This window comes from Carcharodon carcharias, assembly GCF_017639515.1.
Source record: "Carcharodon carcharias isolate sCarCar2 chromosome 29 unlocalized genomic scaffold, sCarCar2.pri SUPER_29_unloc_2, whole genome shotgun sequence".
In the NCBI taxonomy this organism is placed as follows: domain Eukaryota; kingdom Metazoa; phylum Chordata; class Chondrichthyes; order Lamniformes; family Lamnidae; genus Carcharodon; species Carcharodon carcharias.
The window spans coordinates 2903684-2928136 of NW_024470665.1; the positions used below are offsets into that span (position 1 = coordinate 2903684).

At 54.1% G+C, this 24453-nt stretch overlaps 1 protein-coding gene across 1 annotated transcript; it reads left to right on the forward strand.

Annotated features, from left to right (window-relative positions):
- Positions 1 to 4032: 4032 nt before the first annotated feature.
- On the forward strand, positions 4033 to 18146 carry LOC121274053 (CD276 antigen-like). The gene is made up of 5 exons (XM_041181190.1): positions 4033 to 4186; positions 8651 to 8734; positions 10854 to 11207; positions 14013 to 14300; positions 17376 to 18146. Exons 2-5 carry the CDS (start codon positions 8662 to 8664, stop codon positions 17522 to 17524), a joined length of 864 nt encoding a protein of 287 aa, XP_041037124.1. The 5' UTR covers positions 4033 to 4186; positions 8651 to 8661; the 3' UTR covers positions 17525 to 18146.
- Positions 18147 to 24453: the final 6307 nt, after the last annotated feature.

Genomic DNA, 24453 nt, shown 5'->3' on the forward strand with positions numbered 1-24453 from the left:
TGTCACTCTGTCTGACTGTCACTCTGTCTATCTGCCTTTCTCTCTCGTCTGTCTCTCTCTTGTCTGTCTCTCTCTCATGTCTGTCTCTCTGTCTGTCACTCTGTCTCTCTCTCTCTGTCTGTCTCTCTGTCTCTGTCTGACTGTCTGTCTCTGTCTGTCTCTCTTTGTCTGTCTCTCTTTGTCTGTCTCTCTCTCTGTTTGTCTCTCTCTCTGTTTGTCTCTCTTGTCTCTCTCTCTTGTCTGTCGGTCTGTCTCTCTCTCTGTCTGACTGTCACTCTGTCTGTCTGTCTTTCTCTCTCTGTCTGTCTCTCTCTGTCTGTCTCTCCCTCTCTTGTCTGTCTCTCCCACTCTTGTCTGTCTCTCCCCCTCTTGTCTGTCTCTCTCTCTGTCTGTCTGTCTTTCTCCCTCTGTCTTCTCCCTCTGTCTGTCTGTCTCTCTCTTGTCTGTTTGTCTGTCTATCTGTCTGTCTCTCTCTCTGTCTGTCAGTCTGTCTCTCTCTGGCTGTCTGTCTCTGTCTGTCTTTCTCTCTCTGTCTGTCTTTGCTCTGTCTCTCTCTCTTTCCCTGTCCGTCTCTCCTTGTCTCTCCCTGTCTCTCTCCCTGTCTGTCTCCCTCTCTCTGTCTGTCTCTATCTCTCTCTCTGCTTGTGTCTCTGTCTCTCTCTCTGTCTGTCTCTCTTTCTGTCTGTCTTTTGTTCTCTGTTTCTCTCTCTGTTGTCTCTCTGCCACTCTGTCTGTCTTTGTCTGTCTCTCTTTATGTCCCTTGCTCTGTCTGTCTTTCTCTCCCTGTCTGCTTCTCACCCTCTCTCCCTCCCTCTCTCTGTCTGTCTGTCTGTCTGCCTCACTATATTTCTCTCCATTTACTATCTCGATCTATCTGTTTCCCTTCTGTCTCTCTATATCTTTGCCTTTCTGCATCTCCCACTGTCACTTTATCCCTCTTCCCCTTTGACCCTCTCTCTCTTTAACTCTGTCTCTTTTGTTTTCTACACCCCTTTTCTCTCCCCCTCTCTCCCTCTCTGTAACAGTGTAAATATATTTCCTCTTGAACGGGAACCATTCTGCTGTTTGTGAGAGTATTCAAGCTGCACAGTACCTTGTCGGAATAGAAAGGTTCCTTCAACAACACTGGCATTGTTAGCCCAATGCAGTAGAGAATAGTTGTGCGAATGACATACACACAGTTAACACAGCATTGCTTCAGGAACCACAGAATGAGGGTGTGTAACTGTTCCATCAACAAATGTCCTGGCTGGATCTCATCTTCAAGCACTGTAAACTTCACTTACATGAAAGGCAAATCCCTGCTTCCTCCCATTGTTCACGGGGGCTTGGGAAGGTCTCCATTTTAGAATTCTCATGTTTTCAAATGCTTACTTACTCTTCCCTACCTCCTCCAGCCTCTTCAGCCCTCACTGTTTCTGTAACCTCCTCCAGCCTCTACAACACTCAGTATCTCTGTAACCTCCTCCAGCCTCTACAGCCCTCCCTGTCTCTGTAACCTCCTCCAGCCTCTACAGCCCTCCCTATCTCTGTAACCTCCTCCAGCCTCTACAGCCCTCCCTGTCTCTGTAACCTCCTCCAGCCTCTACAGCCCTCCCTGTCTCTGTAACCTCCTCCAGCCTCTACAGCCCTCCCTGTCTCTGTAACCTCCTCCAGCCTCTACAGCCCTCCCTGTCTCTGTAACCTTCTCCAGCCTCTACAACCCTCCCTATCTCTGTAACCTCCTCCAGCCTCTACAACCCTCCCTATCTCTGTAACTTCCTCCAGCCCGTACAACCCTCCCTATCTCTGTAAACTCCTCCAGCCCCTACACCCCTCCCTGCCTCTGTAACCTCCTCCAACCTCTACAACCCTCCCTGTCTCTGTAACCTCCTCCAGCCTCTACAACCCTCCCTATCTCCGTAACCTCCTCCAACCCGTACAACCCTCCCTATCTCTGTAACCTCATCTAACCCCTAAACCCTCCCTATCTCTGTAACCTCCTCCAGCCCCTACAGCTCTCCCTGTCTCTGTAACCTCATCTAACCCCTAAAACCTTCCCTATCCCTGTAACCTCCTCCAGCCCCTACAACAATCAGTATATCTGTAACCTCCTCCAGCCTCTACAACCCTCCATATCTCTGTAACCTCCTCCAGCCCCTGCAACACTCAGTATCTCTGTAACCGCCTCCAGCCTCTACAACTCTCCCTATCTCTGTAAACTCCTCCAGCCCCTACAACCCTCCCTATCTCTGTAACCTCCTCCAGCCTCTACAACCGTCCCTATCTCTGCATCCTCCTCCAGCGTCTACAACCCTATCTCTGTAACCTCCTCCAGCCTCTACAACCCTCCCTATCTCCGTAACCTCCTCCAACCCGTACAACCCTCCCTATCTCTGTAACCTCATCTAACCCCTAAACCCTCCCTATCTCTGTAACCTCCTCCAGCCCCTACAGCTCTCCCTGTCTCTGTAACCTCATCTAACCCCTAAAACCTTCCCTATCCCTGTAACCTCCTCCAGCCCCTACAACAATCAGTATATCTGTAACCTCCTCCAGCCTCTACAACCCTCCATATCTCTGTAACCTCCTCCAGCCCCTGCAACACTCAGTATCTCTGTAACCGCCTCCAGCCTCTACAACTCTCCCTATCTCTGTAAACTCCTCCAGCCCCTACAACCCTCCCTATCTCTGTAACCTCCTCCAGCCTCTACAACCGTCCCTATCTCTGCATCCTCCTCCAGCGTCTACAACCCTATCTCTGTAACCTCCTCCAGCCCCTACAACCCTCCCTATCTCTGTAACTTCCTCCAGCCCCTCCAACCCTCCCTATCACTGTAACCTCCTCCAGCCCCCTACAACCCTCCCTATCTCTGTAACCTCCTCCAGACCCCACAACCTTCCGAGATCTCTGCGCTCCTCCAATTCCGCTTCTTGACCATCCCCCGATTCCCATCGCTCCCCCATCGGCAGCCGTGCCTTCAGCTCTAAGATCTGGAAAACACCCCCCTAAACCTCTCTGCCTCTCTCTCTCTCCTCTTTATGTGGCTGTGTCCAATGTTTGTCTGATTTTTGCCTTGGGAACAATTTGCTACATTAAAGGTGCTAGGTAAATGCAAGCTGTTGTTAAAACTAGAATCAATTGTGGTTCATCATAGATAATGGTCATTAGGATACACAGTGAAAAAAAGTAGGACATTGAAGGTTGCTTTGGTGTGAATCAATTTGCTGATCCAGAGACTGACAACACTGGCAAGCTTTGAGGCCTGTTTCTGATCCAGTAATTGAGATAAGTGAGTTCCCAGTTTTCCAAAGATAAAAGCAGAAAACTGAGGATGCTGGAAAGTTTTCTTTTAGTCGGAAGATGAGGTGCACTAGGCACTTTACAGCCTTCCGGACTGAATGTTGAGTTCAACTACTTTAGATCTTGAACTCCCTCCTCCATCCCCACCCACTTTCCGATTCTTCCCCCTTCCTTTTTGTTTTTTCCAATAATTTATGTAGATTTTTCTTTTCCCACCTATTTCCATTATTTTTAAAAGTATTTCCATCCATTGTTTATCTCTACCTTTTATGGCCAATTAGTATTATTTCACCCCACCCCCACTAGAGCTTGTCCTGCTCTCCGCTCTTAATTAGCGCATTCCTTTAGATAATATCACCACCATCAACACCTCTTTGTTCTTTTGTCTGTGACATCTTTTGGTTATCTCCACCTATTACTGACTGCTTGTCCTAACAACCCTCACCCCCCACCTTAAACCAGCTTATATTTTGCCCCTTTCCTATTTTTACTTAGCTCTGTTGAAAGGTCATGAGGACCCGAAAGGTCAACTGTGTCCCTCTCCGCAGATGCTGCCAGACCTGCTGAGTTTTTCCAGGTATTTCTGTTTCTGTTTTTGTTCCCAAGTTTCCCAACTCTACAGTGACTTAAATAAAGCAAGTTCCTTCTGAAACAAAAGCAAAAAATACCTGGAAAAACTCAGCAGGTCTGACAGCCTCTGCGGGGAGGGACACAGTTAACGGTTCGAGTAAGTATGACTCGTCGTCAGGATTCTGAATTTCAAAACCCTGCAGAAACCAGCAGTCTGGCGCCTTGAACCAAGGGAGCAACTGACTCATTTTAATGACGGACCTGCACATCTGGCTGGCAGCTGTCCCCCTCTGCGTTTCTTACCCTCACCGGCTCTGCCACACGCAGAGAAAGGTTTGTGAGTTTGACACCCAGTCCAGGCATAAGCCAGGCCAAGACTCCTCCAGGGTCAGTGCTGAGGGAGTGCCGCACTGTCGGAGGGTCAGTACTGAGAGACTGCTGCACTGTCGGAGGGTCAGTACTGAGGGAGTGCTGCATTGTCAGAGGGTCAGTACTGAGGGAGTGCTGCACTGTCGGAGGTTCAGTACTGAGGGAGTGCTGCATTGTCAGAGGGTCAGTACTGAGGGAGTGCTGCACTGTCGGAGGGTCAGTACTGAGGGAGTGCTGCACTGTCGGAGGGTCAGTATTGAGGGAGTGCTGCACTGTCGGAGGGTCAGTACTGAGGGAGCGCTACAACGTCGGAGGGTCAGTACTGAGGGAGTGCGGCACATTCGGAGTGTCAGTGCTGAGGGAGTGCTGCACTGTCAGAGGGTCAGTATTGAGGGTGTGCTGCACTGTCGGAGGGTTGGTACTGAGGGAGTGCTGCACTGTCGGAGGGTCAGTAACGAAGGAGTGCTGCACTGTTGGAGGGTCAGTACTGAGGGAGTGCCGCACTGTCGGAGGGTCAGTACTGAGGGAGTGCTGCACTGTCGGAGGGTCAGTACTGAGGGAGTGCCGTACTGTCGGAGGGTCAGTACTGAGGGAGTGCCGCACTGTCGGAGGGTCTGTACTGAGGGAGTGCCGCACTGTCGGAGGGTCAGTGCTGAGGGAGTGCCGCACTGTCGGAGGGTCAGTACTGAGGGAGTGCCGCACTGTCGGAGGACCAGTACTGAGGGAGTGCCGCACTGTCGGAGGGTCAGTACTGAGGGAGTGCCGCACTGTCGGAGGGTCAGTACTGAGGGAGTGCCGCACTGTCGGAGGGTCAGTACAGAGGGAGTGCTGCACTGTCGGAGGGTCAGTACTGAGGGAGTGCCGCACTGTCGGAGGGTCAGTACTGAGGGAGTGCTGCACTGTCGGAGGGCCAGTACTGCGGGAGTGCCGCACTGTCGGAGGGCCAGTACTGAGGGAGTGCCGCACTGTCGGAGGGCCAGTACTGAGGGAGTGCCGCACTGACGTAGGGTCAGTACTGAGGGAGTGCCGCACTGTCGGAGGGTCAGTACTGAGGAAGTGCCGCACTGTCGGAGGGTCAGTACTGAGGGAGTGCCGCACTGTCGGAGGGTCAGTACTGAGGGAGTGCCGCACTGTCAGAGGTTCAGTGCGGTGGGAGTGCCGCACTGTCGGAGGGTCAGTACTGAGGGAGTGCTGCACTGTCGGATGATCAGTACTGAGGGAGTGCCGCACTGTCAGAGGTTCAGTGCGGTGGGAGTGCTGCACTGTCGGAGGGTCAGTGCTGAGGGAGTGCCGCACTGTCAGAGGGTCAGTACTGAGGGAGCTCCGCACTGTCGGAGGGTGAGTACTGAGGGAGTGCCGCACTGTCGGAGGGTCAGTACTGAGGGAGTGCCGCACTGTCGGAGGGTCAGTACTGATGGAGTGCCTCACTGTCGGAGGGTCAGTACTGATGGAGTGCCGCACTGTCGGAGGGTCAGTACTGAGGGAGTGCCGCACAGTCGGAGGGTCAGTACTGAGGGAGTGCCGCACTGTCGGAGGGTCAGTACTGAGGGAGTGCTGCACTGTCAGAGGGTCAGTACTGAGGGAGTGCCGCACTGTCGGAGGGTCAGTACTGAGGGAGTGCCGCACTGTCGGAGGGTCAGTACTGAGGGAGTGCTGCACTGTCAGAGGGTCAGTACTGAGGGAGTGCTGCACTGTCGGAGGGTCAGTACTGAGGGAGTGCTGCACTGTTGGAGGGTCAGTACTGAGGGAGTGCTGCACTGTCAGAGGGTCAGTACTGAGGGAGTGCCGCACTGTCGGAGGGTCAGTACTGATGGAGTGCCACAGCTGCAATGTCAAAATTTTCAAAAGTCCTTCATTGGCTTTGAAACTCTTTGGGATGTTCTGTGGTGGTGAAAGGGGTTAGCAAAATGAAAGTCTGTCTTTTGTCTCAGCGGCTGATAGAAACATAGAAACTGGGAGCAGGAATAGGCCATTCGGCCCTTCGAGCCTGCTACCCCATTCATTATGATCATGGCTGATCATCCAGCTCAACAGCCTGCTCTCGCTTTCTCCCCATATTCTTTGAACCCTTTCACCCCAAGAGCTATATCTAACTCCTCCTTGAAAACATACAATGTTTTGCCTCAACTACTTTCTGTGGTAGTGAATTCCACATGCTCACCACTCTCTGGGTGAAGACATTTCTCCTCATCTCAGTCCTAAATGGTCCACCCCGTATCCTCAGACTGTGACCCCTGGTTCTGGACTCCCCCCACCATCGGGAACATCCTTCCTGCATCTACCCTGTCTAGTCCTGTTAGAATTTTTTAGGTTTCTATGAGATCCCCCCCTCATTCTTCTGAACTCCAGCGAATATAATCCTAACCGACTCAATCTCTCCTCATATGTCAGTCCCACCATCCCAGGAATCAGTCGGGTAAACCTTCGCTGCTCTCCCTCTGTAGCCAGTACATCCTTCCTCAGATAAGGAGACCAAAACTGTACACACTATTCCAGGTGTGGTCTCACCAAGGCCCTGTACAATTGCAGCAAGACATCCCTGCTCCTGTACTCGAATCCTCTCACTATGAAGGCCAACATACCATTTGCCTTCTTTACCGCCTGCTGCACCTGCATGCTTACCTTCAGCAACTGGTGTACAAAGACACCCAGGTCTCGTTGCACATTCCCCTCTCTCAATTTATAGCCATTCAGATAATAATCTGCCTTCCTGTTTTTGCTACCAAACTGGATAACCTCACATTTATCCACATTATACTGCATCTGCCATGCATTTGCCCACTCACTCAGCTTGTCCAAATCACACTGAAGCATCTCTGCATCCCCCTCACAGCTCACCCTCCCACCCAGCTTTGAGTCATCTGCAAATTTGGAGATATTACACTTAATTCCCTCATCTAAATCATGAATATATATTGTGAATAGCTGGGGTCCCAGCACCGATCCCTGCGGTACCCCACTAGTCACTGCCTGCCATTTGGAAAAAGACCCGTTTATTCCTACTCTTTGTTCCCTGTCTGCCAACCAGTTTTCTATCCATCTCAATATACTACACCCAATCCCATGCGCTTTAATTTTACATGCTAATCTCTTATGTGGGACTTTGTCGAAAGCATTCTGAAAGTCCAAATAAACCACATCCACTGGCTCCCCCCTCATCATCTCTACTGGTTACATCCTTGAAAAATTCCAGTAGATTTGTCAAGCATGGCTTCCCTTTCGTAAATCCACGCTGACTCTGTCCGATTCTGCCACTGTTTTCCAGGTGCTCAGCTATTAAATCTATTAAGTCTAACAGCATCTGCGGAGGGAAAAACAGAGTTACTGCTTCGTGTCCTTAACACTCTTCAGAGCTATAGAGAAGTAAAATGTGATGGAATTTATACTGTTTAAGGGGGGATGGAGCGGGTGAAGCTGGATAGAGGGCCAGCGATAGGTGGGGGCGAAGGAGAGATTGGCAAAGGTGTCACGAATAAAAGGACAAAGTGACTGACAGCCCTTGTGTGGGGGAGGGGGGGGGAAGATTGAAAATAGGATAAAATAATGAATAAAAATGAATTTAAATAAAATTGGAAATAGAAATAAGTGGATAAAGATGTGGCTTATGACAGTACAATAACCCATGCCTCTGCTCTTGCGCACCCACACCAGGGCCAGGACTAACTACTGTCCCGCATCCAGAATCACCAGAACCTGCAGCCTGGAGCTGGGAGTGGGAGAAGCAGGAACTGTAAGAATGAGGAGAAACGATATTATCCCAGCCCTGGTATAGGTGGGCAAGCGCACAAGCTCAGATTACTGTTCTCATAATCTATTTCTCTTTATCCACTTATTTTAATTTCCAATTTTATTCAAATTCAATTTAATTCATTATTTTATCCTATTTTCAATCTTTTCTCTCCCCCATCACTGTCCCCTCTCCTGCTCCCCCCACCTCCCACAAGGGCTGTCAGTCACTTGTTCATATTGTTCTTTCACAGAGTGCTTACCCTTGTCCTGCTATTATCACATTCTGCTTTCTGACCTTAGTACCACCATCAGCACCTCCTTTAGTCAGTATCACTATCGTTAACACCCCCTTTGTCCTTTTGTTCGTGACATCTTTGCCAATCTCTCCTTCGCCCCCACCTATCGCTGGCCCTCTATCCAGCTTCACCCGCTCCATCCCCCCTTAAACAGTATAAATTTCATCACATTTTACTTCTCTATAGCTCTGAAGAGTGTTAAGGACTCGAAACGTTAACTCTGTGGTCTCTCTATCGCCACAGAGGCTGTCAGACCGGCTGAGTTTTTCCTGCATTTTCTGTTTTTGTTTCCGATTTACAACATCCGCAGTATTTTGCTTTTTATCTGTCCTTTTTTTTTAAACTGGTGCTCTTTCTGCTCCATTTCAATGACTCAGAGCATTGCTCCCCTTTCCTTTTTCAGGAGACCTAGCCATGCATAGAACCTGTCAAACCCATTTGGTAAGCCTCCCAGGCCTCATTACACTCCAGCTGCTGCTTTCTGACAGTGAGTATTTTGTCTCTGTTTCCAAGAATTTAATCAGTTCTCATTTCATTCCTCTTTCACAGGATGTGGGTGTTGCTGGCTGGGTTGGCAGTGAGCTGCTTCTTGAGCCGCTGCAGTCCCTGCGGTGCAGGTACGCCCACGGCGCTGTTGGGGAAAGGGTCCCCTTGGTGCCGCACTCGGCCAAATGCTGCCTCGATGTCAAGGGCAGTCACTCTCACCTCACCTCAGGAGTTCAGCTCTTTAGTTCATGTTTGAACCAAGGCTGTAATGAGGTCAGGAGCTGAGTGACCCTGGGAGAACCCAAACTGGGCGTCAGTGAGCAGGATATTGCTAAGCAAGTGCCACTTGACATCACTGTCGATGACCCCTTCCATTACTTTACTGATGATGGAGAGTAGACAGACGGGGCGGTAATCGGCCGGGTTGGATTTGTCCTGCTTTTTATGTACAGGACATACCTGGGTAATTTCCCACATAGCCGGGTAGATGCCAGTGTTGTAGCTGTACTGGAACAGTTTGGCTAGGGGCGCGGCCAGTTCTGGAGCACAAGTCCTCAGGACTATTGCCGGAATATTGTCAGGGCCCCATAGACTTTGTAGTATCCAGTGTGAGAGATGGCTAGAGAGTATTTCAAATTCTGAAGGACTTTAACAAAAAAAACTGTTTTCCTCTAGAGAGAAAATCATCAAACACTCCCAGGACAGGTACAGCACGGGGTTAGATACAGAGTAAAGCTCCCTCGACAACGTCCCCATCAAACACTCCCAGGACAGGTACAGCACAGGGTTAGATACAGAGTAAAGCAACCTCTACACTGTCCCCATCAAACACTCCCAGGACAGGTACAGCACGGGGTTAGATACAGAGTAAAGCAACCTCTACACTGTCTCCATCAAACACTCCCAGGACAGGTACAGCACGGGGTTAGATACAGAGTAAAGCAACCTCTACACTGTCTCCATCAAACACTCCCAGGACAGGTACAGCACGTGGTTAGATACAGAGTAAAGCTCCCTCTACACAGTCCCCATCAAACACTCCCAAGACAGGTACAGCACGGGGTTACATACAGAGTAAAACTCCCCCTGTGATATTAGTGCAGCCCCAACAACACTCAAGAAGGTTGACACCATCTACTTGATCGGTACCACATCCACAAACATTCATTCCCTCCACCACCGACACACAGTAGCAGCAGTGTGTGTACCATCTACAAGATGCACTGCAGCAACTCACCAAGGCTCCTTCGACAGCACCTTCCAAACCCTCGACCTCTACCATCTAGGACAAGGGCAGCAGACACGTGGGGAACACCACCAGCTGGAAGTTCCCCTCCGAGTCATTCACCATCCTGACTTGGAAATATATTGGCAGTTCCTTCACTGTCGCTGGGTCAAAATCCTGGAACTCCCTCCCTAACAGCGCTGTGGGTGTACCTACACCACAGGGACAAAATCCTGGAACTCCCTCCCTAACAGCGCTGTGGGTGTACCTACACCACACGGACAAAATCCTGGAACTCCCTCCCTAACAGCACTGTGGGTGTACCTACACCACACGGACAAAATCCTGGAACTCCCTCCCTAACAGCGCTGTGGGTGTACCTACACCACACGGACAAAATCCTGGAACTCCCTCCCTAACAGCGCTGTGGGTGTACCTACACCACACGGGGACAAAATCCTGGAACTCCCTCCCTAACAGCACCGTGGGTGTACCTACACCACAGGGGACAAAATCCTGGAACTCCCTCCCTAACAGCGCTGTGGGTGTACCTACACCACACGGACAAAATCCTGGAACTCCCTCCCTAACAGCGCTGTGGGTGTACCTACACCACACGGGTCAAAATCCTGGAACTCCCTCCCTAACAGCACTGTGGGTGTACCTACACCACAGGGGACAAAATCCTGGAACTCCCTCCCTAACAGCGCTGTGGGTGTACCTACACCACATGGACTGCAGCAGCTCAAGAAGGCAGCTCACCCACCACCTTCCCAAGGGGCAATTAGGGATGGGCAATAAACGCTGGGCCCGGCCGGCGAAGCCCACATCCCCGTGAATGAGTAAGTAAAACATCTCGGGATAACACGCTGACGGTTTCTTGTGCTGCCCCCAGGTTTGACTGTGGCCGCTCTCCCTCCCGCAGCGGTGATCGCCCAGGTCGGCCTTGACATCACCGTCCCGTGCACCTTTGACCCCGATCCCAGTGGGACGTTGGCCCGGACGGTTGTCACCTGGCAGCTGTGGGGTTCGGACAAGGTGGTGCACAGCTACTATTACGGGCGGGATCAACTGGCGAAGCAGGATGCGGCCTACCGGAACCGCACCCAACTCTTCTCCGGTGACCTGCCAGAGGGAAACGCCTCGCTCCGCCTGAGGTCGGTGGGCGTGCAGGACGAGGCCCGGTACTTGTGCAGTGTCAACAATGAGTTTGGCACCAGCTCTCATGTCGTGAGGGTGGTGGTCGCAGGTAAACCAGTGGGCCTGGACGGTTCACCACTAGCGCCTTACGTTATTTTACGCCGCACGTTTTAACGTCCCTGAGCTCCTTCACAAGCAGCGGTTTCAAAACCGCTCACTCACAGCGAGGCCCGTGAAGAGATGCCAGGGACAGGCGTCCAAACACCCAAGTCAGGAAGGTTGGTTTTTAAGAAGCATCCTAATGGAGGAGAGCGAGATCGAGAGAGAGAGAAAGGGGGTGGGGTGGAGGGCGCAGAGATGCGGAGAGGTTTAGGGAGGGAGTTCCAGAGCTCAGGCCCCACCCCCCACCCCCCACCCCCACCGAGGCAGCTGAAGACACGGCCGCCAATGGTGGAACGATGGGAATTGGCGGATGGTCAAAAGGCCGGAATTGGGAGGAGTGCAGAGATCTCGGAGGGTTGTAGGGGCTGGAGGAGGTTACAGAGATAGGGAGGGTTGTAGGGGCTGGAGGAGGTTACAGAGATAGGGAGGGTTGTAGGGGCTGGAGGAGGCTACAGAGGTAGGGAGGGATGTAGAGGCTGGAGGAGGTTACAGAGATAGGGAGGGTTGTAGGGGCTGGAGGAGGTTACAGAGATAGGGAGGGATGTAGAGGCTGGAGGAGGTTACAGAGATAGGGAGGGTTGTAGGGGATGGAGGAGGTTACAGAGATAGGGAGGGTTGTAGGGGCTGGAGGAGGTTACAGAGATAGGAAGGGTTGTGGGGCTGGAGGAGGTTACAGAGATAGGGAGGGTTGTAGGGGCTGGAGGAGGTTACAAGAGATAAGGAGGGTTGTAGGGGCTGGAGGTGGTTACAGAGATAGGGAGTGTTGTAGGGGCTGGAGGAGGTTACAAGAGATAAGGAGGGTTGTAGGGGCTGGAGGTGGTTACAGAGATAGGGAGGGTTGTAGGGGCTGGAGGAGGTTACAAGAGATAAGGAGGGTTGTAGGGGCTGGAGGTGGTTACAGAGATAGGGAGGGTTGTAGGGGCTGGAGGAGGTTACAAGAGATAAGGAGGGTTGTAGGGGCTGGAGGTGGTTACAGAGATAGGGAGGGTTATAGGGGGCTGGAGGAGGTTACAGAGATAGGGAGGGTTGTAGGGAACTGGAGGAGGTTACAGAGATAAGGAGGGTTGTAGGGGCTGGGGGAGGTTACAGAGATAGGGAGGGTTGTAGGGGCTGGAGGAGGTTACAGGGATAGGGAGGGGTGTAGGGGCTGGAGGAGGTTAGAGATAGGGAGGGTTATAGGGGGCTGGAGGAGGTTACAGAGATAGGGAGGGTTGTAGGGTCTGGAGGAGGTTACAGGGATAGGGAGGGGTGTAGGGGCTGGAGGAGGTTAGAGATAGGGAGGGTTGTAGGGGCTGGAGGAGGTTACAGAGATAGGGAGGGGTGTAGGGGCTGGAGGAGGTTACAGAGATGGGGAGGGGTGTAGGGGCTGGAGGAGGTTACAGAGATAAGGAGGGTTGTAGGGGCTGGGGGAGGTTACAGAGATAGGGAGGGTTGTAGGGGCTGGAGGAGGTTACAGGGATAGGGAGGGGTGTAGGGGCTGGAGGAGGTTAGAGATAGGGAGGGTTATAGGGGGCTGGAGGAGGTTACAGAGATAGGGAGGGTTGTAGGGTCTGGAGGAGGTTACAGGGATAGGGAGGGGTGTAGGGGCTGGAGGAGGTTAGAGATAGGGAGGGTTGTAGGGGCTGGAGGAGGTTACAGAGATAGGGAGGGGTGTAGGGGCTGGAGGAGGTTACAGAGATGGGGAGGGGTGTAGGGGCTGGAGGAGGTTACAGAGATAGGGAGGGGTTAATGGGGCTGTGGAGGGAGTTGAGTTGGTGACCAGGAGTTGGTGTGGGTCAGCGAGTGGCGAGTGAGTGTGTGTTCTCTGCAGTTTACTCCTTTCCCTCGCACTCGATCGTCCTGCCTCAGGCTGGCGCTGAGGTTTGACGGCCAGCTCAGTGCTGTCCACACCCAACAGCATTTCGGGTGGTGAGATGACATATTCAACTGCGCTGGGCATCACATTTCAACCAGGACCACTTTGAGAGCTAACTCCTAAATCAAACCCTGAAACAAATCCCAAACTCTAAATCATTCTCACCTCTAACCCTAACACCCTCAACCTAACCCTGAACCCGCGGACAGATGGGAGGGGTGGGGGCTGGGGTGTGGGGTGGTGAGAGGCGGAGGGAGCGCGGCGGAGAGAGGTGGAGGGGACTGAGGGAGAGGTGGAGGGAGCAGGGGTAAGAGAGTGGGGGTGAGCAGGAGGGGGGAGAGAGCTGGAGGGAACAGGGGGAGGAGCGGAGGCAGGGTTAAGGGAGGTGGAGGGAGTGAGGAGGAGAAGCGGGTGGGGAATGGAGGCGGAGGGAACTGGGTGGGTGAGGTGGAGGGAGGCGGGGCAAGAGGCGGAGGGAGTGGGAAGTCAGAGGGCAATAAAAGGAGGCAGAGACAGGGATAGATTGAACCCATATATGAAGGAGAGAGAGAGAGACAATGGAGACAGGGACAGAGGTGGGGAGAGAGAAAGAGACAGGGAGAGAGAGAGAAAGAGACAGGGAGAGAGAGAGAACGAGACAGGGAGAGAGGGAGAAAGAGACAGGGTGAAAGAGGAAGACAGATAACGCTAGAGAGAGAGAGCGAGAGACAAAGAGAGACCTCGGGAGAGGCAGGCCGAGAGAGAAAGGGAGATTAGGATTAGTTTGTCGTTGCTGTATCCAAGGAGCTAGCACGGATAAGATGGGCTGAATGGGCTTGCGTTGAGGGGAAAACGAGTGGGCATTCGAAGCTTGCATTTCACTCAGAATCATCATCCTCCTCTGTTTGGCCTTTCCAGCTCCGTACAGTGAGCCACAGCTGACCATCAACCTGCATAACTGCTCAGACTGCAGCTTTGTCCGTGTGCTGGTGACAGGTGGATACCCGAAAGCGGAGGTGGGATGGCTGAACGCTCAGGGGGATAATGTCACTGAGGCAACTCAGACAGAGTTCGAGACGGGTCTGGGAGGACTCTACTCTGTTACCAGCCAGCTTCAGAACCCACAGGGAAGTGGGACGAAGTACACATTCATCCTGAGGAACCAATTGTTGGAGCAACAGATGCTTAGGCACATGACAATCGAAGGTGAGTCGATGAATAGGTTTGGGTCGATATTTTTAATTTTTTGTTTTGTGTGTCGCAAATTCAGGCAAGTTCCACATTCTGTAACCAGATAATACTCTGGGGGGGACTTCAATATCCCATCACCAATTGCGGCTCGGTAGCACCACTACTGACCGAGCTGGCCGAGTCCTAAAGGACATCACTGCTAGACTGGGTCTGCGCCAGGTGGTGAGGGAACTAACAAGAGGGTAAAACAGACTTGACCTCATCCTCATCAACCTGCCCTGCCGCAGAGGCATCTGTCCTTGACAGTGTCGGTAGGAGTGACCACCGCACAGTCGTTGTGGAGACAAAGTCCCACCTTCACATTGAGGATACCCTCCATCGTGTTGTGTGGCGCTACCACCGTGCTAAATGGGATAGCTTTCGAACAGATCTGGCAACTCAAGACTGGGCATCCATGAGGTGCTGTGGGCCATCAGCAGCAGCAGAATTGGACTCGAACACAATCTGTAACCTCATGGCCCCGGTATATCCCCCACTCTACCATTACCATCAAGCCAGAGGATCAGCCCTGGTTCAATGAAGAGTGCAGGAGGGCATGTCAGGAGCAGCACCAGGTATACCTAACAATGAGGTGTCAACCTGGTGAAGCTACAACACAGGACTACTTGCCAAACAGCATAAGCAACAAGTGATAGAGCAAAGCGATTCCACGATCAACGGATCAGATCTAAGATCTGCAGTCCGGGCACATCCAGTCGTGAATGGTGGTGGACAATTGAACAGCTCATTGGAGGAGGAGGCTCCATTTGTGACTCCTCAGATACTGAAGCAGTCCATGTCCAAATGCAGCAAGACCTGGACAATATCCAGGCTTGGGGTGACAAGTGGCAAATAACATTCACACCACACAAGTGTCAGGCAATGACCATCTCCAACAAGAGAGAATCAGACCATCGTTTCTTGCATTCAATGGCATTACCATCACTGAATCCCCCACTATCAACATCCTGGGGGTTACCATTGACCAGAAACTGAACTAGGCTAGCCATAGAAATACTGTGACTACAAGAGCAGGTCAGAGTCTGGGAATCCTGCAGTGAGTAACTCACCTCCTGACTCCCCAAATCCTGTCCACCATCTACAAAGCACAAGTCAGGAGTGTGATGGAATACTCCCCACTTGCCTGGATGAGCGCAGCTCCCATAACACTCAAGAAGCTCAACACCATCCAGGACAAAGCAGCCCCGCTTGATTGGCACCCCATCCACAAACATTCACTCCCTCCACCGCCGACACACAGTAGCAGCAGTGTGTGTACCATCTACAAGATGCACTGCAGCAACTCACCAAGGCTCCTTCGACAGCACCTTCCAAACCCACGACCTCTACCATCTAGAAGGACAAGGGCAGCAGACACATGGGGAACACCCCCACCTGGAAGTTCCCCTCCAAGTCACTCACCATCCTGACTTGGAAATATATCGGCCGTTCCTTCACTGTCACGGGGTCAAAATCCTGGAACCCCCTCCCTAACAGCACTGTGGATGTATCTACACCACATGGACAAAATCCTGGAACCCCCTCCCTAACAGCGCTGTGGATGTACCTACACCACATGGACAAAATCCTGGAACTCCCTCCCTAACAGCGCTGTGGTTGTACCTACACCACACGGACAAAATCCTGGAACTCCCTCCCTAACAGCACTGTGGATGTACCTACACCACATGGACAAAATCCTGTAACTCCCTCCCTAACAGCAGTGTGGGTGTACCTACACCACATGGACAAAATCCTGGAACTCCCTCCCTAACAGCACTGTGGATGTACCTACACCACATGGACAAAATCCTGGAACTCCCTCCCTAACAGCACTGTGGGTGTACCTACACCACACGGGGACAAAATCCCGGAACTCCCTCCCTAACAGCGCTGTGGGTGTACCTACACCACATGGACAAAATCCTGGAACTCCCTCCCTAACAGCGCTATGGGTGTACCTACACCACAGGGACTGCAGCGGCTCAAGAAGGCAGCTCACCACCACCTTCTCAAGGGGCAATTAGGAATGGGTAATAAATGCTGGGCCCAGCCAGCGAAGACCAAATGACATGAAGGAATAAAGAAAAAACAATAAATGAACAACTTACTAGACCTACGGCCTGTGCAAGACTAAGGGCAGTTAGTGTGACTGTTCTAGATCGAAATGTTCAGTGTGAATTGTTCCAGACCATGATCAGTGCAGCGCGCCCTCAGTACTGACCGTCTGACAGTGCGGCACTCCCTCAGTACTGACCCTCTGACAGTGCAGCACTCCCTCACTACTGACCCTCTGACAGTGCAGCACTCCCTTAGCACTGACCCGCCAACAGTACAGCACTCCCTCAGACTGACCCGCCAACAGTACAGCACTCCCTCAGCACTGACCCTCCGACAGTGCGGCACTCCCTCAGTACTGACCCTCCGACAGTGCGGCACTCCCTCAGTACTGACCCCCCGACAGTGCAGCACTCCCTCAGTACTGACCCTCTGACAGCGCAGCACACCCTCGGTACTGACCCTCCGACAGTGCAGCACTCCCTTAGTACTGACCCTCCGACAGTACAGCACTCCCTCAGCACTGACCCTCCGACAGTGCGGCACTCCCTCAGCACTGAGCCTCCGACAGTGCGGCACTCCCTCAGTACTGACCCTCTGACAGTGCGGCACTCCCTCAGTACTGACCCTCCGACAGTGCGGCACTCCCTCAGTACTGACCCTCCGACAGTGCAGCACTCCCTCAGTACTGACCCTCCGACAGTGCGGCACTCCCTCAGTACTGACCCTCTGACAGTGCAGCACTCCCTCAGTACTGACCCTCTGACAGTGCAGCACTCCCTCAGTACTGACCCTCCGACAGTGCGGCACTCCCTCAGTACTGACCCTCCGACAATGCGGCACTCCCTCAGTACTGACCCTCCCGACAGTGCGGCGCTCCCTCGGCACTGACCCGCCCAGCATCCCAGAGATACGGCTGCTGGTTGGGGACAGGGAAGCTTTTCAGTCCTCCATACCTTGACGTGCCACTGCCCTTTTCTACTTTCACCACAGGTCTGTGCCAGGTCGGGTTGGGTTCAGGGCTGGCGAGGGTGCACATGTGCTATGGAATCGTTATCGCCATACTGGTCGCGGTGAGCCTCTCACTCGTGCACGCCATCCATCGGAACCAGCGGACACGACAGGCGTCGAGTGTGACTTAAGCCACGGTGTCGGGTCCTGTGCCGAGGAGGAGCTCATTTCCCAGCCGCGCCAACACTCTCAGCCACACTCGTCGCTTACGGACAGCGTCCGCGAGGCCATCTTTCCTCTTCCTGGTCCCGAACCTGCTGCTGCGAAAGAAACGTCGCCCGGCGGGCGCGGGCGGGCGTTGGACATCCAGGGGACTCAGCCCCAGTGGAGCTGAAGGGAGGTTCTTGCAGCCCAGTCCTTGCGTTCAACAGCAAAGGCTCAATTGTCAAAGATCCATCCTCCATACAACAAACGCTACCAGCTGTTTCTGCACATCCCTCTTGTATTTGGTGCGGATTTAACCACTGTCGCTAAAACGCCTTTCCATAACACCAGATTTTAAATGCTGTGCATTCAAGGAAACCGCCTAAATTTCTCAGGCTGACTGTCAAACCGGCTCCGTCCTCTCCTGACAGATCCAAACTGGAAACAGCTGTCTCCGAGATTCCATATTGGAACTAGTTACAGTTTTAACTGTCTCTGTTTGTCATCCGTTTACTCTGCAGCTGTTTATTTTTGTAGACTTTTTTTTTTCAACCTGAATTTTGAACGCCAAAAATCTTGTATAAAAATGCATTAAACCCCTCCATCCAAGACCCGCCTTGCCTGCTTTGTGCAGCAAAATGTCGTTTGGCTCATCAACGGTTTTGCCAGCGATTACCATCTCCGTGGATATTTCGGAAAATATCGCACAAGATTTCAAGTTTTAAGACTTTTACTGTAATAAACAAACTAAGAGCAACCTTGCCTAAATGATATTTCAACAGGCAACGTATGCACTAGACTCTAGCAAGGATCCCTCATTTAAACGTTAAGGAAGTCCCCCCTTTATGAGTCGCCGTTTGGTAGCATAGAACTTGAGTATTGCTGAAAAAGACGTTTTGTTGAAGCTTTTCGTCTTGCGTTCATCAGGATAATCAGAGTCCATTTGGCAACTAATCAGCACACGCTTCTCATATATTTGTACTCCTGCAATTGTCCTGATGAGTGCAAGATGAAAAGCTTCGACAAAATGCCTTTTTTCAGCAATTCTCGACTCTTACACTTCACGTTCCAGGAACCAGTCCAAAGCTATTCTCAGTCCCCGGTAGTTGGCCTTGTCCTCTTCCAACTGGATAACTCCTGATCCTTGAACTAGCTCTCGTGGTGATGTGTGCACCAGAAACTCCTCCCTCTGGCCAAAGCTAGGTGAATCCTCCAGCCTCGTTTCAATCCTCACGAACTGGGTCTCTTCAATTTGAGCGCAAGCTCCAACTAGGGTTTCATGTATTTCCTCTGCTTAAAGTGAAGGACCTGCTGGCTCATAGGACTTAGGACTTAAGAGCAGGTGTAGGCTATTTGGCTGTTGAAGCCAGCTCCGTGATTCAAACAATTATGGCTGATCTGATTTCAGTTTCAACTCCACTTTCCTGGCTCTGTCTCCACCCTGCCCTCATAACCCTTGATTCCCTTGCCTGTCAAAAGTCTATCCAACTCAGCTTTGCATAAATTCAATGACTAGGCCTCCAGTATTTCCTGAGGAAGAGAATTCTACAGATATTTGTCTATCTTTCTGTGCTCAGGATCTCCCTCTTGGATCCCTGCAGACTGATCTCCCTGAGAGGCCCAGTGCTATTAGAGGAAAACCTGTAACTCGCACTGACAATAGATTCCGATAGACTCTTTCCCGCTCATACCCAATCTCCATGGCAATGTGAATCACAGGGGCCTTGTATCCAGGAAGAGATGCTAATTAGCTATCCTCTACATGCCCCATCATTTTATTCTAGAATTAAACACACAGTTTAAAGTATACCCACTTACAAAACATGACATATCTCACACCTCCATGGGACATGCGGGACTCAGATCTGATTTGTTGGTTGTCAATCCACCATGAGAACAGCTGCTCTAGCTATTCACAGGTTCGAACTGTTCACAGGTGTGAATATCTAACAACATGTTTCTATGGGCCTCCCTTTAATCTTTACCAAACAAGACACCCAAACTTGCAATTAGCCAGAAGTCAGAACAGATCACATGACTCACTTCATTCCTTCAGCTAAATTAAACGACAGTTTAATATAACAAACATCGTATTTTTGACACAACATTTCGTCTCCACACCCATACCCCAGTGAGAGTCAGTGTGTGTGGGACCCGTACCCCAGTAAGAGTCAGTGTGTGTGGGACCTGTACCCCAGTGAGCGTCAATGTGTGTGGGACATGTCTCCCAGTGAGAGTCGGTGTGTGTGGGACACGTCTCCCAGTGAGAGTGAGTGTGTGTGGGACATGTCTCCCAGTGAGAATCGGTGTGTGCGTGGGACATGTCTCCCAGTGAGAGTCAGTGTGTGTGGGACCTGTACCCCAGTGAGAGTCAGTGTGTGTGGGACCCGTACCCCAGTGAGCGTCAGTGTGTGTGGGACATGTCTCCCAGTGAGAGTCAGTGTGTGTGGGACCCGTACCCCAGTGAGCGTCAGTGTGTGTGGGACACGTCTCCCAGTGAGAGTCAGTGTGTGTGGGACCCGTACCCCAGTGAGTGTCAGAGTGTGTGGGACATGTCTCCCAGTGAGAGTGAGTGTGTGTGGGACATGTCTCCCAGTGAGAATCGGTGTGTGTGTGGGACACGTCTCCCAGTGAGAGTCAGTGTGCATGGGACACGTCTCCCAGTGAGAGTCGGTGTGTGTGGGACATGTCTCCCAGTGAGTGTCAGTGTGCGCGGGACCCGTACCCCAGTGAGTGTCAGAGTGTGTGGGACATGTCTCCCAGTGAGAGTGAGTGTGTGTGGGACATGTCTCCCAGTGAGAGTCAGTGTGTGTGGGACCCGTACCCCAGTGAGTGTCAGAGTGTGTGGGACATGTCTCCCAGTGAGAGTGAGTGTGTGTGGGACATGTCTCCCAGTGAGAATCGGTGTGTGTGTGGGACACGTCTCCCAGTGAGAGTCAGTGTGCATGGGACACGTCTCCCAGTGAGAGTCGGTGTGTGTGGGACATGTCTCCCAGTGAGTGTCAGTGTGCGCGGGACATGTCTCCCAGTGAGAGTGTGTGGGCGTGGGGAAGTTCTCCAGTTAGGGATGTGGCAGTGGATGAAATAACTTGTGGCTGGAGATAAGGCCATGTTGAGAATGTGTCTGATTGTTATTTCTGAACGAGGTGCAGTGTCTGCCTTGAGTAAACTCTTTGAGCTGGCTCTGAAACTCTATCTGGTTTGACCGGAGGGTGGAACAATGGGAGCTGTTGTGCTTTTGCCTCGCGTTGAAACTGACAATGCCTGCCTGTTTCAGGTGCAGTGTACACAGGCATGTTTGTTCAACGTGTCCTCCTGTGCTGTGGCGCCTGGGAAGTCGTTCAGTCCCACCACGCCACTCCATGGGGAAGGACACCTCTCTGGCTGCTCGAGGCACCGTCCACGGATCCCAGAGAGCGGGCAGGTTCCGGCTGGTGGGACCCCCACCATGGAGGGCGAGGAGCCCCGGGGCCTGAGCCAGATGGGAAACGGCTCTGTCCAGACGGTCATTACCATGCCCCTCGGTGCCCAGCGGGATCGGGCCGGCCGCCAGTCCCCGGGGGACAGAGAGCCAGGGGTCCCCAGCCCCGGCTTCTCAGCAGTTCAGGTGCAGAGCCTCAGTGCGCCCTCGCCGGACCCACAGAGGGTTCCCGATTACCTGGGCTGCTCCATCTTCGCCACCATGTTTTGCTTCTTGCCCCTCGGTGTCGCTGCTCTGGTTTACTCGATGAAGGTGAGGCTTTCTTTTTTTGGCCAAGGGGACTGTTCGGTGGGAGTGTCTCCTGAGGGGGGAGTGGGGAGCGGTCACCGTGGGGAGCGGTCACCGTGGGGAGCGGTCACCATGGGGAGCGGTCACCGTGAGGTGTGGTCACCGTGGGCAGCGGTCACCGTGAGGTGTGATCACCGTGGGCAGCGGTCACCATGAGGTGTGGTCACCGTGGGGAGTGGTCACCGTGAGGTGTGATCACCGTGGGCAGCGGTTACCGTGAGGTGTGATCACCGTGGGCAGCGGTCACCATGAGGTGTGGTCACCGTGGGCTGTGGTCACCATGAGGTGTGATCACCGTGGGCAGCGGTCACCATGAGGTGTGGTCACCGTGGGCAGCGGTCACCGTGAGGTGTGATCACCGTGGGCAGCGGTTACCGTGAGGTGTGATCACCGTGGGCAGCGGTCACCATGAGGTGTGGTCACCGTGGGGAGTGGTCACCGTGAGGTGTGATCACCGTGGGCAGCGGTTACCGTGAGGTGTGATCACCGTGGACAGCGGTCACCGTGGGGTGTGGTCACCGTGAGGTGTGGTCACCGTGGGCAGCGGTCACCGTGAGGTGTGGTCACCATGGGCAGCGGTCACCGTGGGGTGTGGTCACCGTGAGGTGTGGTCATCGTGGGCAGCAGTCACCGTGGGCAGCAGTCACCGTGGGGAGCGGTCACCGTGGGGAGCGGTCACCGTGGGGAGCGGTCACCATGGGGAGCGGTCACCGTGGGGAGCGGTCAACGTGGGGAGTGGTCACCGTGGGGAGCGGTCACCGTGAGGTGTGGTCACCATGGGCAGCGGTCACCGTGGGGTGTGGTCACCGTGGGGAGCGGTCACCGTGAGGTGTGGTCACCATGGGCAGCAGTCACCGTGGGGAGCGGTCACCGTGGGGAGCGGTCACCGTGGGGAGCGGTCACCATGGGAAGCGGTCACCGTGGGCTGTGGTCACCGTGAGGTGTGGTCATCGTGGGCAGCGGTCACCGTGGGGTGTGGTCACCGTGGGGAGCGGTCACCATGGGGAGCGGTCACCGTGGGGAGTGGTCACTGTGGGGAGCGGTCACCATGGGGTGTGGTCACCATGGGGTGTGGTCACCGTGGGGATCGGTCACTGTGGGGAGTGGTTACCGTGGGGAGCGGACACCGTGGGGTGTGGTCACCGTGGGGAGCGGACACCGTGGGGAGTGGTCACTGTGGGGTGTGGTCACTGTGGGGAGCGGTCACTGTGGGGTGTGGTCACCGTGGGGATCGGTCACCGTGAGGTGTGGTCACCGTGGGGAGCGGACACCGTGGGGAGTGGTCACTGTGGGGAGTGGTTACCGTGGGCAGCAGTCACCGTGGGGTGTGGTCACCGTGGGGATCGGTCACTGTGGGGAGTGGTCACTGTGGGGAGTGGTTACCGTGGGCAGCAGTCACCGTGGGGAGTGGTCACCGTGGGGATCGGTCACTGTGGGGAGTGGTCACTGTGGGGAGTGGTTACCGTGGGGAGCGGTCACCGTGAGGTGTGGTCACCGTGGGGAGCGGTCACTGTGGGGATCAGTCACCGTGAGGTGTGGTCACCGTGGGGAGCGGTCACCGTGGGGTGTGGTCACCGTGGGGAGCGGACACCGTGGGGAGTGGTCACTGTGGGGAGTGGTTACCGTGGGCAGCAGTCACCGTGGGGTGTGGTCACCGTGGGGATCGGTCACTGTGGGGAGTGGTCACTGTGGGGAGTGGTTACCGTGGGGAGCGGTCACCGTGAGGTGTGGTCACCGTGGGGATCGGTCACTGTGAGGTGTGGTCACCGTGGGGATCGGTCACTGTGAGGTGTGGTCACCGTGGGGAGCGGTCACTGTGGGGATCAGTCACCGTGAGGTGTGGTCACCGTGGGGTGTGGTCACTGTGGGGTGTGGTCACCGTGGGGAGCGGTCACCGTGGGGATCAGTCACCGTGAGGTGTGGTCACCGTGGGGTGTGGTCACTGTGGGGTGTGGTCACCGTGGGGTGTGGTCACCGTGGGGATCAGTCACCGTGGGGGGTGGTCACCGTGGGGTGTGGTCACCGTGGGGTGTGGTCACTGTGAGGATCGGTCACCGTGAGGTGTGGTCACCGTGGGGAGTGGTCACCGTGGGAAGTGGTCTGTGTGGGGAGCGGTCACCATGGGATGTGGTCACCGTGAGGTGTGGTCACCTGAGGAGCGGTCACCTGAGGAGCGGTCACCGTGGGAAGCGGTCACCTTAAGGTGTGGTCACCGTGGGGAGCGGTCACCATGGGGTGTCGTCATTGTGAGTTGTGGTCACCGTGGGAAGCGGTCACTGTGGGGTGTGGTCACCGTGGGAAGCGGTCATCGTGGGGAGCGGTCACTGTGGGGAGTGGTCACCATGGGGTGTGGTCACCGTGGGGATCGGTCACCGTGAGGTGTGGTCACCGTGAGGTGTGGTCACCGTGAGGTGTGGTCACCGTGGGGAGTGGTCACCGTGGGGAGTGGTCTCTGTGTGGAGCGGTCACCATGGGGTGTGGTCACCGTGAGGTGTGGTCACCGTGAGGTGTGGTCACCTGAGGAGCGGTCACCGTGAGGTGTGGTCACCGTGGGGAGCGGTCACCGTGAGGTGTGGTCACCGTGGGGGGTGGTCACCGTGGGGGCTGGTCACTGTGGGGTGTGGTCACCGTGGGGGGTGGTCACTGTGGGGTGTGGTCACCGTGGGGGGTGGTCACTGTGGGGTGTGGTCACCGTGGGAAGCGGTCATCGTGGGGAGCGGTCACTGTGGGGAGTGGTCACCATGGGGTGTGGTCATCGTGGGGATCGGTCACCGTGAGGTGTGGTCACCGTGAGGTGTGGTCACCGTGGGGAGTGGTCACCGTGGGGAGTGGTCTCTGTGGGGAGCGGTCACCATGGGGTGTGGTCACCGTGAGGTGTGGTCACCTGAGGAGCGGTCACCGTGAGGTGTGGTCACCGTGGGGAGCGGTCACCGTGGGTTTTGGTCACCGTGGGGGGTGGTCACCGTGGGGGGTGGTCACTGTGGGGTGTGGTCAACATGGGGTTCAGTCACCGTGGGGTGTGGTCACCGTGGGGAGCGGTCACCGTGGGTTTTGGTCACCGTGGGGGGTGGTCACCGTGGGGGGTGGTCACTGTGGGGTGTGGTCAACATGGGGTTCAGTCACCGTGGGGTGTCACCATGAGGTGTG

Bases quoted from the DNA above. Each gene is read 5' to 3' on its own strand.
- LOC121274053 (XM_041181190.1), top strand. From the start codon at position 8,662: ATGCATAGAACCTGTCAAACCCATTTGGTAAGCCTCCCAGGCCTCATT. The intron at 8,735-10,853 runs GTGAGTATTTTG...TGCTGCCCCCAG, and splicing joins CCAGCTGCTGCTTTCTGACA to GTTTGACTGTGGCCGCTCTC. The intron at 11,208-14,012 runs GTAAACCAGTGG...TGGCCTTTCCAG, and splicing joins CGTGAGGGTGGTGGTCGCAG to CTCCGTACAGTGAGCCACAG.